Source organism: Myxocyprinus asiaticus, chromosome 32, assembly GCF_019703515.2.
Source record: "Myxocyprinus asiaticus isolate MX2 ecotype Aquarium Trade chromosome 32, UBuf_Myxa_2, whole genome shotgun sequence".
In the NCBI taxonomy this organism is placed as follows: domain Eukaryota; kingdom Metazoa; phylum Chordata; class Actinopteri; order Cypriniformes; family Catostomidae; genus Myxocyprinus; species Myxocyprinus asiaticus.
This window is the reverse complement of record NC_059375.1, coordinates 16326130-16341072: the sequence shown is the minus strand read 5'-3', so window position 1 is coordinate 16341072 and position 14943 is coordinate 16326130. Positions and strand designations below refer to the sequence as shown.

General features: G+C 37.0%; 2 protein-coding genes across 2 annotated transcripts in view; both read left to right on the top strand.

Moving 5' to 3' along the window:
- lmf1 (lipase maturation factor 1) overlaps positions 1-3775 on the top strand; it is a 48582-nt gene extending 44807 nt beyond the window's left edge. Inside the window, exons 10-11 of the mRNA XM_051667318.1 lie at positions 1121-1233; positions 3083-3775. Of these exons, the coding sequence (XP_051523278.1) occupies positions 1121-1233; positions 3083-3257 (288 nt within the window). The 3' untranslated portion in view covers positions 3258-3775. The remainder of the gene's footprint in view (positions 1-1120; positions 1234-3082) is intronic.
- A 4316-nt stretch (positions 3776-8091) lies between these two features.
- Positions 8092-14943, top strand: part of LOC127423179 (ras-related protein Rab-26) — a 125225-nt gene continuing 118373 nt past the window's right edge. Inside the window, exons 1-2 of the mRNA XM_051667307.1 lie at positions 8092-8905; positions 11492-11602. Coding sequence (XP_051523267.1) covers positions 8735-8905; positions 11492-11602 — 282 coding nt within the window. The 5' untranslated portion in view covers positions 8092-8734. The remainder of the gene's footprint in view (positions 8906-11491; positions 11603-14943) is intronic.

The window sequence follows — 14943 nt, the reverse complement described above, 5'->3', positions numbered from 1 at the left end:
AATCTCCTTTTTCAATATACATCTTGCCATTGCAGTCTCTAGGCATGATCATGATTTCAAGCTCGATTACACTTCCTAGTGCTTGGCGCATGCGCAGAGCGCTAGATGGCGCTAAAGGTAGTGTAATCGAGCTTGAAATCATGATCGCCAAGGAGACTGCTCTCAAGATGTACAGTGAAAAAGTTATATATTAGTCCGCTCTCACCCTAAACCGACTGGATCACGTCAGAAGACATAGATGAAACCACTGGAGTCTGATGGATTATGTTTATGCTGACTTTATGTGCTTTTTGGAGCTTAAAAGTTTTGGTCAGCATTCACTTACAGAGCTGAAATATTCTTCTAAAAATCTTCGTTTGTGTTCAGCAGAAGAAAGAAAGTAATACACATCTGGGATGGCACGAGGGTGAGTAAATGATGAGAGAATTTTAATTTTTGGGTGAACTATCCCTTTAAATCAAAGACGTGTAGTCAGTGCAAAACGTTCTATTAATGAATTCTTCACAAGGAGATAAATTACACTGCAGCACAAAAAGCCTAGTCAATAGAAAGGGTGCAGAGAGATGTAAAAAGATTATTTATAATGCTTATGTAACACACGCACACACACAGAAATAATAATTCAGTTGCACAGACAAATGAGATCATAAATCTTCTGAACAGCTTTCATATAGAACCAATAAAAGTTTCTTGTTATACCAGTAACTTAAAACTGCATTGCTGCTGGACATCTAAACAACTGTGATGTAGAAATGTGCATGTTTGAGCCTTTGTGCACATCGGCGTTTCTATGTCTTCATTCCTGACCTCTGAACAGATGCATTGCAAAATATAATGGAAACGTATAATATAAGACAAAAGCCCTCCTTCTGTTCCTTTGGACAGCAGAGCTCCAAATAGCTCTTCAATCTGCCTCAACGCCCCCATCTCTAGCATATGCACCCTGCTGCTCTTGCACCTGTGCAGAAGTGAAAACTTCTGAAAGTAATGTGGAGTAGTGCTGGGGAAATCTCAGAAGTCTGTGGGCTACCAGACTCTAAAGTGTGCATTAAAGTGTGGATGAAAATGTGGATGGCTGTAGTACTGTGATATGTTTTTGAATTCTCTGTCTTTCTTTCAGACATATGAACAGAATGAGTGGGTTATTCACATAGCAGGCAGACTGTTGGCGAATGACTCCACTGTTCTTTCCCTAATGGGACACAACCCATTTCAGGGCAGAGAGCAACCCAGGTAAAACTCAATACAGCCAGAATAACAATTGCTTGCTGTGTTCTTTATTGTAAGCTGCATTGCATAAAAGCGTCTGCTTATTGACTAAATGTAAATGTAATGCAAACTATCAAATACAGCACTGAAAACAGCCAGTGCATGTACTATGAATACTTCTATCACCTATTACATTGTATAATATTACAGGTCTTAAGCTTATAATGGACACACCCAGAAAGAAAACTATTGAAAATATATTTTCTAGCATATTATTATTCCTTGGAGCAATAATAACAATGATATTATTATATAATTTATTATATGTTATTAAATAAGAATTTATTATTATCATTTTTATTTTTGGGGATTTTTTTTTTTACTGTGTTCATTTTGCACAAATTACATGTTACTATGATTAATTACTATAGTAATAACTAACAATATGTAAGTACAAGCAGCTCTACAAACTAAGTACACAATAATTACATGTAGTGTTTACAAGTATTACTCATTAATTACCTATGTATATACACAGTAATGCAGACACTTATAATAAAATGTGACCTGTTATTATTTTTAGGAATGGCTACCAATGCTGTCCATCAATGGTTAAAATGCTTTTTTCAATATTTTGCATGGACATTCTTACTATTTACATGATAGAAGTCAATGCAGAATTTTAAAAGGATAGTTCTCTCATCATTTACTCACCCTCATGCCATCCCAGATGTGTATCACTTTCTTCTGCAGAACACAAATATTTTCAGAAGAATATTTCAGCTCTGTAGGTCCATACAATGCAAGTGAATGGTGACCAGACATTTCCAACTCCAGAAAGCACATAAAGGCAGCATAAAAGTAATCCATAAGACTCCAATGGTTTAATCCGTGTCTTCAGAAGCGATCCAATTGGTTTTGGGTGAGAATGAACTAAAATGTAACTCAATTTTCACTGTACATCTTGTCATTGCAATCTCTAGGCACGATCATGATTTCAAGCTTGATTACACTTCCTAGTGCTTGACGCATGCACAGAGCGCTAGAATAGATGGTGCTATAGGAAGTGTAATTGAGCTTCAAAGGTCTGGTCACCATTCACTTGCATTGTATGGACCTACAGAGCTGAGATATTCTTCTAAAAATATTTGTGTTCAGCAGAAGAAAGTCATACACATCTGGGATGGCATGAAAGTGAGTAAATTATGAGAGAATTTTCATTTTTGGGTGAACTATCCCTTTAATGAAAACAGTTGACGTGGTTATGTGGACTTGGCAAATGTTTTTTTGCCAAAATATGAAGTAACTGTTACAATAAAACTGTGGTAACTTGCCACTTTATTAACCACGGCTGTCAAAAATATGTTTGTTTGGTATGTAAATATTGTTTAAAAAATAAATAAATAAAACATTTACTTTATTGTAAATTGATATCAATGCAGGATTGTACACACTTTTACCATTAATGGACATCTTAATGGGTGAGCATGCTTTCCAAAAATCACTGATTAAACCTTTTACTTCTTTGGTATGTTGTTGGTTTTTAATGTTCCTTTTGGGACAGTAAGGAAAAGCTGTCATTTCTTAGACAAGGGCAATCACATTTCTATTTCAGTCTATTTTTAGTCAAAAAAAATTTTTTACAGTAAAAAAACTGTTTACTGAATGGCAAACTTTATTCATATGCATGTATACATAAGGCCATATTACCCAAGTCTTTAGCTCCCTCCTGTGGCACTTTTATAAAAAACACATTTTGCAAGTTACCTCATGTTTCTTCATAAGTTAATGAGCAAAAACACACATTAAGAAATGTGTATGTGTTGAAGGCACTATGCGGATGTGATTTTTAAATTATTTTTTTTTATTTCAGGTGGATACGAGGGGAACATTTCCGATATAAATTCACTCGCCCAGGCAGTACCAGTGCTACCCAGGGGAAATGGTGGGTCAGGAAGCGAATCGGACCCTACTTCCCCCCTGTCAACCTGGAGGGCCTCAGGAGGTACTTTCAGTCCAGGAACTGGCCTCTTCCAGACAGCTATTAAGTCATTCCACAAACCTGAAGGGTTTAGGACATCTTGGATATGCCTTCATTTTTGTTATCTCTTGTGTCCATACACTGAAGTATACTTGGTTGGTCTTGACAAAACTGTGCCAAAGAGGATATGTTATATAAGTGATTTCTAAAGGCAACTCTTTTGTGTTTCACCACTATCTGAGAAGAAGTGTTGTTGTCAGGCGAGGGCTCTTTTAAGCCTGTGAACAAAAACGGCCCATTTCTTGTATACATATGATGTTGAATATACTCAAGCATTACAAGCACACTGTAATCATCATGTACCTTTGACCATGAAAATGAAGAATGCTCAGTTCATAAGCAAGGTTGTTTTTGTTAAATTTGAAGATCAAAGCTGGTAGGCTTTTTATTTTCTTTCATTTTGATGTAAGAAACCAATTATTTCTGAATATCCATCTGTAAGATACACAGTCAATGAATGATTGGTTTTCCAAAAATAATTTCAACATGAGGGGTCAACTCCATCTGAATAAAACTTAACAATGGCTGTTCTTTTTTATTTTCTTTCAGAGAGAATGCCTTTTTGTAGCATTAAGTATCTCTGGGTTATATAACATTAAAATGATTTCTCTTCTCCCAGCTTAATATGCAGAGATATGTAGCAACAGTGTCAAGAAAAAGTATGTGAACCCTTTGGAATTAGCTGGTTTTCTGCATTAATTGGTCATAAAATGTGATCTCATCTTCATTAAAGTCACAAGTATAGACAAACAAAAATGTGTTTAAGTTAACAACATACAAACAAGTATAATCTTTCATGTCTTTATGGAACACATCCCATTAAACATTCACAGTGCTGTGGAAAAAGTAAGTGAACCCCTAGGCTAATAACATCAACAAAAGCTAGGCGTTGAGTCAGGAGTTGGCAAACCTGGCATCCATTTAATGAAATGAGATTGGAAGTGTGGGTTAGAGCTACTTTGACTTATAAAAAGCACTCAAACATTTTGAGTTTGCTGTTCACAAGAAGCATCTGCTTAAGTAAACCATGCCTTGCAAAAAAGAGATCTCAGAAAACCTACGATCAGGAATTGTTGCTTTGCATAAAGCTGGAAAGAGTTACAAAGTTATCTCGAAGAGCTTAGATATTTATCTGTCCACATTTGGACAAATTTTATATAAATGGAGACGATTTAGTGCTGTGGCTACTCTCCCTAGAAGTGGTCGTTCAGCCTAGATGACTCAAAGGGCACACCGCAGAATGCTCAATGAGGTAAAAAAGAGTGACAGCTAAAGACTAGAAGGAATCATTGGAACTGGTTAACATCTCTGTTCTTTGCCAAAGACCACATTGACACTTCACAACACTACTGGTAAAATGTATTGTGGACTGATGAAATTAAGATTGAATTGTTTGGGAAGAACCTGCAGCACTATGTATCTAGTATAAAGGGCATTGTATAACAACATGAAATGAAGCCATCATCCCAATGGAGAAGTAGAGTGAAGGGAGCATCATGGTTTGGGGCTGCTTCGGGGCCTGGACCGATTCCCTTCATCGAGGGAAAAAATAATTCCCAAGTTTATCAAGATATCCTACGGGATAATGTCAGTGTGGCTGTGTGCCAGCTGAAGTTCTAGATATTGGGTGATACAGCAGGACAGTGACCCTAAACATAGAAGAAAATCCACTACAGAATGGCTTCAAAAAAAGAAAATCCACATTTTGGAGTGACCTAGTCAGAGCCCAGACCTTATGCTGTGGAATGACCTCAAGAGAGCCATTCACACCAGACATCCTAAGAATATGGCTGAGCTGAAACAGTTCTGTAAGGAAGAATGGTCTAAAAGTTCAGGTAATGCACTTAACTTTAGTACTTAATGCCTAATATACGTAGCATAATGTAGTATAAAATTTGTCTTTTTTAAAATCAATGCAGTGTTTCATTGAATATCGTAGTGTAATGGATAAAATAAGCATTAAAAAGAATAAGAATAGCATAATATATGTTAATGTAAAGTGTGATGATGAATAAGCAGTGTAAAAATATTAAACCTAAAACAGACAGTACATACACAGTGTATGGAAACATAAATTGAAGTCTGTTGACAGTTTTTATGTCTATGTTTGGAAGAAGGCAGTTCTTGCCGTATTGTTCTTTAACCTTTCCAAAGACTGTGTATTTCAAATGCATTAATTCCTGTTCCTTTCCATTTTTCCATTTTGATTACACAAATGAGCAGAATTATAAAACACTCGTTTAGCTCTGTAAAAATCCAAATATTTTTTAAAGGACTGTGAGAGTGCTATAGTACCCATTTGGCCAGATATGGATAAGACATGGAAGAACAACTGCTCTCAAGGCTTTTTTCTCCCCTTTTCTCCCCAATTTGGAATGCCCAATTCCCAATGTGCTCTAGGTCTAGGACGAATCTCAGTTGCATAAATAGTTGCCTCCGCGTCTGAGACCGTCAATCCGCACATCTTATCACGTCGCTTGTTGAGTGCGTTACTGCGGAGACCTAGCGCGTGAGGAGGCTTCACACTATTCTCTGCGCCATCCATGCGCAACTCACCACGTGCACCACCGAGAGCGAGAACCACATTATAGCGACCACGAGGAGGTTACCCCATGTGACTCTACCCTCCCTAGCAACCAGGCCAATTTGGTTGCTTAGGAGACCTGGCTGGAGTCACTCAGCACGCCCTGGATTCAAACTCGCGACTCCAGGGGTGGTAGTCAACGTCTTTACTCGCTGAGCTACCCAGGCCCCCCACTCTCTAGTCTTTTTAAAATAATACAGTGTCATCAATTACTCACCCTCATGTTGTTCCAAACCCATTTGACTTTCTACTGTGGTTCAAAAAAAGTTAGGGAGAATGTCTGTCTCGGTTACCATTCACTTTCATTGCATCTTTTTTTATACATTGAAAGTGAATGGTGACTGAGGCTTACAATATACCTATATCCATTTGTGATCCACGGAGGAAAGATAGTAATATTGGAACAACATGATGGTAAGTAAATGATAACAAAATGTTCATTTTTGTTCAAACTAGACTCTTGAATTGGGCTGTATTCCTTCTGTATCTAAATTCTGCAGCAGATCTAAAATCTAAAATAATAAGAAACTGTTCTGTTCATTGACCCAGAGTTGGCAAGCTGTATCCACAGATGTAAGACAGAGCAATCAATGTGGCCCTGCCTGCTCTAAACTGAGCTTTCACAGACTTTGAGCATCTGTTTCTGGTAATTATCCATGCTCATTTCAGTTGAGCTGTTATAGCCTTTGGACAGATACTTTATTTGCAACAATAAAGAAAGGAAATGCTCAAGACAAGTAATTATGTTGGGAAGTGACAGTGTGTCTCCATAAAGGAGAGATCTTATTACCTGTTTGAGAGGTTAGGTAAAGTTTGATACACATGTTAGACTGAGACTGAGAAAGGAAGACATCAATTAGAATGTAACTATAGCAACTGATCCAAGTGACAGGTGTAGGCTATAAATGACCTTTATGGGATAGTCATTTAGTGCAATACTTGACAGTACCAGATGGTTAGGATGAAATCTTATGGCTGCACATAATGCGTACATACTTGCTGTTGTATGCATATCAAATTTTTTTCTCCTAAGGAATAATTTAATATACGTTCTTGTTAAGATTAATACAAATGAGAGCTTTCTTTAGACAGGTTCTCATCGATATGAGTCACCCGTAGCTATACATGTACTGAAGCTTATGTAACGATATGGGATAAAAATGAAACACTGGTCTTACATTTACGCACACGCTGTACATGACTCATATGTACCCCAATCTTGTGTAGCCAGACTAAAATAATAAAATCTGGTCCACTTTACAGCATATTCTGGACAAGAACTGCCCATGTAAACATGAAAGATTTCTCTGACCAATATGAAAAATGACCAATGATAGTTCATTGTGTTTTTAATTCAAACATTTGCTCAGCAGTCAGTCCATGACTGTACAGAAAACCCCCAAGAAATTCCTGCAAATGTCTGTAGACTTTAGGTGCGTCCCAAACCGCACACTTCTGCACTATTCCACGTCATTTTGTAGTGTAATTACTGTAGTACGACGAGTATGTCAACACTGAAAATGCAACAAAAAGAAGTCAGCTATGAGTATCCGAATAATACATTTCTTCAACCGTCAAAATGGAGTGTAAACATTGGACACTTCATGCACTCAGTGCTCGCCGCTTGCCCTATGTAGCGGAAGGGGCGGAGTTACCTGGCTACAATGTGGGTCTGACAAAACAATTGTAAATAATGGAGACAAAACAACAGTCTAGAAATTCATACACTACATTGCTAAGTGCATAGTGTATATTGTAAGTGCATAGTGTATAGTACTTTTGGACACAGCTCATATAATAAGAACCTAATAAAAATGAATACTAGCATGCTGCTCACTGTGTAGTATATGCTACATTATATTATTATATGTTATTACATTATTTAACAAATAAATAACTTATTGGATATTGTGCACTGTGAAACACCACCACTTTTGTATAAATAATGTCTAAACTTTTCAAGTAGGTATAATTGCAGGTCGGAGATCTCCAAATGGTGGCGGAATCTCCAGAAGAAGGCGGAGTTACTCTAAAACGGGGCGGGGTTACTCCAAAAGTAACGGACGTCAGTTACACACACACACACAGGGTAAATGTTAGGTTAGGGGCTCTCTATATATTTAATGGCGGGTTGGAGCTCCCGCTCCTTTTTGGAGCTATTCCTGCAGCAGCTATATCCTTCTCAAACTTTTGGCAGTACAGTTTAAAATTAGTAGGCCTACAAATAATGAGGTTTCAGTTACAGTAGACAGTTTTAGTCTTGCGTTTAGGGTTTTGAAGAATAAACTAAATTTGTTAAATAACAGTATGTTGTCTTGACCGTAAAACGACTAATCCCGATCCTAATCCTACTTTCAAAACAAGACTCTGCGCCTTTAAGATGGCTTGTGTTGCAACAAGTGGAGACTGAGCGTTCGCGAGCTGCTAGGATGCCTTGAAGAGATGTGCTCCGTGTGCGCGTGGCCAGCACTTCCACTGATCGTTGACAACGCGCCCTGCGCGCGTGCACTACTAGACTGCGAAGAGGAGTGAGCGAAACGCTGAATATTCCCTTTCATACTGACGGACAAAGGTGTATCTAGGAGCCAGTCTTTAGAGAGTTTTTTTCCTTTCTAAAAACAACAACAACAGCAGCAGCATCAACAAATTCTCGAGTCAGTCACTGCATTAAACAGACGGACATCGCGAGGCACAGTGTAGTAGGTGCAACGCTCGCTCTCTCTCTTTATTTGTCGGAACCCCTAAGTCATGTGCGCGCTTATTGATAAAAAGTTAATTCACGCGTACTAAAACACAATAACCGGGAGAAGTGAGCTGAAATTGCCTTAGTGTGTAGAGCGCATTACGCTCTTTATAAATTACGCACACGCGTCGCACGTTCAAACGGGGAATAAATAACAATGTCGAGGAAAAAAGCGGCCAAAGGAAAAGGCAGTTCAAATACACCGAACTCATCTCCTAGCAGCGAGAAAGAGAAAGGAAAGAAAGTCCTGACCCAGTCCAACGGAGTGGTCTATCCCAGCCGACCCTCTCTCAGCAACAGCGGGGAATTCTACGACATCGCCTTCAAGGTACGCACAGCTTTTCAATAACCAACCCGGCATGCTCATGCATTAAACATACCAATATTTTACTAACTGGGACAGCGTGAGCACATCATACTAAGTTATATCATTTTACTCTTAATTTTTTAATTAAAATATGCAGCTTCAGCATGCATATAAAGGTTAAGCCTATATTTATGCTGTAGCAATAATTTTAAACAATGAAATATTATCCCGCTGTCCCATATGAATGAGTATTACGCGCGCCGTTTGTCTCAAGCTAAGCGTAGCCTCTAACTGAACAGCTAGGTCACCTCCTGAGACCCGAGCGTGACTGCTGTGTGCATTTTCCATTTCCCTTTTTGATTTGTAACTAGTAGCACCTAATAAACACACACACACACACACACACACACACACACACACACACATATATATAAAAATCTAGAGCAAATAGTTTTCCTAAAAATTGATGTCCACATATGTGGACAGCAGGACTAAGTTGTGAAATTTTAAATAATACCAAGCTATAGAGAGTCTGATTTTTATTATCATATTGTTTATGTTTCCAGGAGTGTTGGTTTTTCATATTTTAAGACATTACAGACATTACAGCTGATTTTCTGTAAAGCTGCTTTGGAACAATATGTATTGAGAAAGCACAAATAAAAAAACTATTCAAATAAAAATTATTTGACTTGATTTGACTTTTGTTACAAACATTTCTTTTCTACTTTGGCAACAAAATCTCAATGTTCTCTCTTTGTACTGTCAAACAAACAAGTGAAGCATTTTACCCATTAGAAATTCAAAGTAATAGCCAGCATCGTCCAATCACTCCAACCATGTTAAAATAAAATTAGACATTATAATTTCTGAATCTATGTACTGATTACCATTGTGCCATGTCTGCCGAACATGTTGAGTGGTCCAAACATCATCTGCAGCCTGAAACTGAACGTTTGGTCAGATTTTAGGAGTGAATGGACTTTACTGCGTAGGAATAGCTATAGGATGCTCCCTTGCTCCCTATTTAGTGAATCTTAACCTCCAGTGTGTTGTCTGTCTGCACTGGTCTCAGAATAGTTGAAAATGCACCATATTTTCATCCTAACTCCATATAAGTCCTCTGATAAATCGATAAATAGCTCAAATTTTAAAAATGTCATCGAATGAAACTAGACTTATTTTTTGACTCAAAGAGGTTTCAGTGTAAAAACTTTACTGGTTTCTTATCAGATGTAATTTTGTTGGCGTTTCTTCCAAAGATAAACTCATGCTCAGATCGGTGCCATGTTGTTTTGTCACATGACTCCGTACATCAAAAATGTAACCCTTTACTGACAGCCCAGATTGTCCTGAACTGAGAACAGTCGGTTTAAATGAATTTAAATTAAATTCAGCATTTTTGTGTGCATGCTTTGCTCTCATGAAAGAGAGAGTTCACACATGTAAAATTCTGTCATCATTTACACCGTCATCAGTGTTGTGTTTATCTGATTACAAATTAGTCACTATAATCTAATTACTTTTTTAGTTAAAAGTAGTGTAACACATTACATTTGAAATTCTTGTAATCAGATTACAGTTCCCGACTTTTAATTAATTACTTTTAAGTGCATTACTTGCGCTAAAGTAATATGTATAATACAGTACATCTAAAATATGAATTCATATGTACGTCTGTTAGCCTTTCTGTGACAGCTGAAGGGTGTGACAGTGAATGAGGAGGAAATATAGACATTTTGAATTTGAGCGGAAAACCAAAAACTTTTCTAGGAAAAGTAATTTAGAAAGTAACTTAAAAGTAAAATAATTAGTAATGTGATTACTTTTAGATGATGTAATCAGTAAAGTAGTCTGTTTACATTTTAGAGAATTAATTTGTAGTGGATTACTTATTTTGAGTAACTTACCTCAAATTCTTTGAAACTCATATGACATTCTGTCTTCCGTGGAACGCAAACACAGATGTTAGGCAAAATGAAACTTTCATTCACCATTCATTTGGATTGTGTGGAAAAAAAGATGCAATGAAAGTGAATGGTGACTGAGGCTCTCAGTCACTGAACATGCAGCCTAACATCTCATTTTGTGTTCCACGGAAGATAGAATGTCATACGGGTTTGAAACAACATGACGGTGAGTAAATGATGACAGAATTTTCATTTTTAAACGTACTAATTTATCGCCATTATATCTGCCATCAGCTACCCTCCTCTCTACATATCAACCCATATCAGCCGACCTCTACTAGTGGAGCTGAACTGGACAGTGCAAAGAGAACTAGCAATGCTTCATTTTACCAAACTGATCTTCGTTTGTCCTGAACCTTCATTCATTTAAAACTGAAAGTAGTGTTTTGGTCTCTGCATCTCAACAACCAATCCCCTTCGTTCCACTATGACAAGCATTCCTGCATTTAATCCTTGACAAAGTCTTTCTAAGCACTGGAGGAAAAGAGACAAAGCTTGTTTGGTGCACTGATGGAAAAATGAGAGGTTTAGAGATGTTTGTTCCTTAATAGAACAAATGAGAGACAGGGGAAACAAGAGGGATAATGGAATAGACCATGTGCCTTGCTCCATCTATAATCTCTCTCTCTTTTTCCAGGTAATGCTGGTTGGTGACTCTGGGGTGGGGAAAACATGTCTGCTTGTTCGTTTTAAAGATGGAGCATTTCTGGCAGGAAGTTTCATCTCAACAGTCGGTATTGACTTCAGGGTGAGTAGAGAATACAAAATGTATATGCATTAATGCACAATTTTAACTGCTGTAGAGAAAGTAGTTGTTTATCATTTCTATGTAGTACTTGGTTGCATTATGTCAGTCCAATAGGTCCCATTTAAGTAAAAATCAATTTGCTCGTAAAATGAAATGATGGCAGACATTGCCTTTATTTTCTTTGGCCTTGAGAATACTGAAGGGTAGTGCTTAGCTACTGTACTACAAACTAACAAAGCCACAAAAGGTTACATCTGGCAATAAAATACCCCATTTCTGTCTTTCTTTTTTATTGCAATGAAAAGAACCCGTAATGATGTATAGAAGGTCCTCAGGGCTTTTATATTTCAGAACATTTGTTAAAAGCATCAAAGATAGATGACACATGCACTGATAAAAGATTGCTGTGAGCAGATATTGGGCATCCTAAGACAGCTGTGCATCATTTCAGCTATTCCATTACTTCAGTACAGCCAAGGGCAACATGTTTGTCTTCACAATCCCATTCTTGGCTTTATCATTTATGTGAACTGAACTTGAGAACAGGACACAAAGTGTCTTTGTGTTCTGACTCTGGACTTTTTTATATTGAAAGGTGAACTGAGGACTACTTTAGAAGGCTGCTATTCTTGTCGGAGCCATGTCTTAGTGGTTAGCCCATGTGCTTCAGACATGTTCAGCCTTGGTGCTCATATGTGTGACGCAGGTCTGAATCCGGCCTGTCCCCTCTCTCCCCAAATGATTTCCTATCTCCTATGTACTTTCATTGTCAATTAATGTAGCAAAAAGTTCTGAACATTTAGAGACACCAAATGGAATTGGAAAAATAACGATTGTTCCTAAAACAGGTTTCCTATACACTCCTGCGCCAATCATTGAGGCAGAAATTGACATTTCGTACCGTTCAAACAAACAGAGCAATATTTTGAAAGTGCCATAGGATTTACACTCTTAGGGGGAAATTTATCTATGAATAGAGACCTGGGGTATCTATCACAATGCATTTTGATATACCTAAATATTATTGAAAGAATTTGCATGTAATTGGAAATTATGCAAGAAAGGGTGCCAGTATCTGAATATACATCAAATCAGGAACTAGTCAATTATTAGACAGATCAATGAGTTAATCATTAGAGTCTGTGACCTGTATGGCTTCAAATGTATTGACGGCACTCTTGTAAGGTAATATTATGATTGCTGAATGATTAATGATAAGTGCAGTAAAAGAAGCTGTTCATTTTACGTTTACTTTTTTGTTGTTGTTGCTGTCACTGGAGCTAAGAGTAAATTGATTTTAGTGCAAGTAATCCATACACATCTTCCAGCTTAGAATTTCAGCTAATAAGTGATCATAATAAAGTCAATTAATCTTCATTAAACTGAAGGAATATACTGTATATCCAATCTTTCAACTCATGTAATGACCATTTAAAGCAGGTGAACTTTGTAACTTTCACACAATATCTGAGTAAGGATACCAGGAAGGGACGTGGTGGAACTGTATCTTTAAAGCATTTTGTAATGGAGCAAAATTTCGAGTTCATTTGCCTAGAAAAGTAATTCCACCTCAAAAGGATGCAAAAGAGTGGGGTGAAAAGTCTTAGACCACATTGAAAATCTGGGATTCAAAATCTAAGCTTGGATGGGCCTGCCCGTGAGAAAAAAAAAATGGTAAAAATATTACCAATATTGACCAACACAAAATAGCTATTATTTTAAAGCTTAGAAGCTGTACTTTAAAGTGCATGTAGGCATTATGACCAAAACTGAACAAGTGCTTTGAAATTTGCAGACAAATCAGAAATGTTCTGTTTTGATAATTTATAAAAAAGAAAATTGCACTGTACATATTATTGCAATCAGTAAAAACATCACACTCATTAAATAGCCATGATACATAAGTAATTGGAAAGCTCTCAAAGAGTAGAATACAACCAGCCTATATAGCAAAAATATAGCAAGTAATAGTTTAGTATATGTCTTCGATAATTATGTTTCAAGTGAACAGGTGTTGCTTATATGCTGCATAAATTCACGAAAAATAAACAACATAAAATATCACATACCATTACTTGGAGGAGGCAATTATCTTTCAAACAAGCCCAAACACAAGGTAATAAGATGCATATATCATTAGATAATCCACATGAAGCACAATGTGCACACAGCATCTGGCTATCTGGCATCTTGCAATCTGGTGCAAAAATCATCCATATTTGGGCAGAGAGACACGTGATTGGTGACTGTTACATATGGCCACCAGGAGATAGCGCCAAATACATGACACAGACTCAATGATGCAGACTCATTGAGTCAAATGGCATTCATTCTGTGAAATTCATTTCTAAAATCATGTCTCCATGCCATGTTAACTCCTTGAAAAGGTCTGAGTTCTTTGCCATTTAAGAACACAAGATGTTGTTTGCAACACTCTCAAATCACACTGAATAAAATCTTGTTGAGCCAATGGGAGCTTGAGCGCATACTGTCATTAAAACAAAATGGGTACATTCTAAAAATTACATTCTGAAATTCACAAACATTTTTCAATTCAACCTTTCACTCAAATTATGATATTTAATTTTTTTTTATGAAAATGTTATTAAAGAAGAAAATGCAAAATAGAAGCATTTTCACTATAGTGGTCTCTGACTTTTGGATCCCATTGTATATTTTTTCAGGCATTGTATCTTGTTTGTTGTTATTGGAATATGTTGTAAGTTTTGTGGTTCATCTCAATGTGTGCAGCTATTTTCTGGCAGGATTATAAAGGGTGCGTCTCAGTCAGCTCCCTAGTTTATTAGTCAGAGTGCTGATCAGTGAGTCGGCCATTTCTAGGGCTGCCCCGATCACAAAATAGTTTTAGTGCATTGAAACGTTCACTTCCTAACATTTTTGAATGCACCATAAAAACCAGGGGGCATCTTTGCTCAGTATGTTCCCTTACGGTACACATTGCCATGTCTTCTGAAGTCTTTCAAGTCATTTGAAGATGAATGGAAGGGTAAAAATATGAAATCAAAGCCTTATTTTTTTCTTTAAAAGAGATTTTGTAATATTTTTCATCCATAATAACAATGAAAGTTAAACAATATTTTAAATATTAGAATTGTTAGAAGGTGAAAAATACACTCCTTTATATTTCTTTGTCATTTATCTTTCATGATAAAACTGTATGTTTAAATACCTACAATGAAAATGCACAACATTTTCATTTATACAGCAATGTTGTTTATTATTACCAGCTGTGTTTTAATGTGCAAGCTTATAATTGTGTCGCAGGTGATTGAGTCATAAGTGTCCTAATGGTCAGTGGATGAACACTCTTGCCAGTGCCC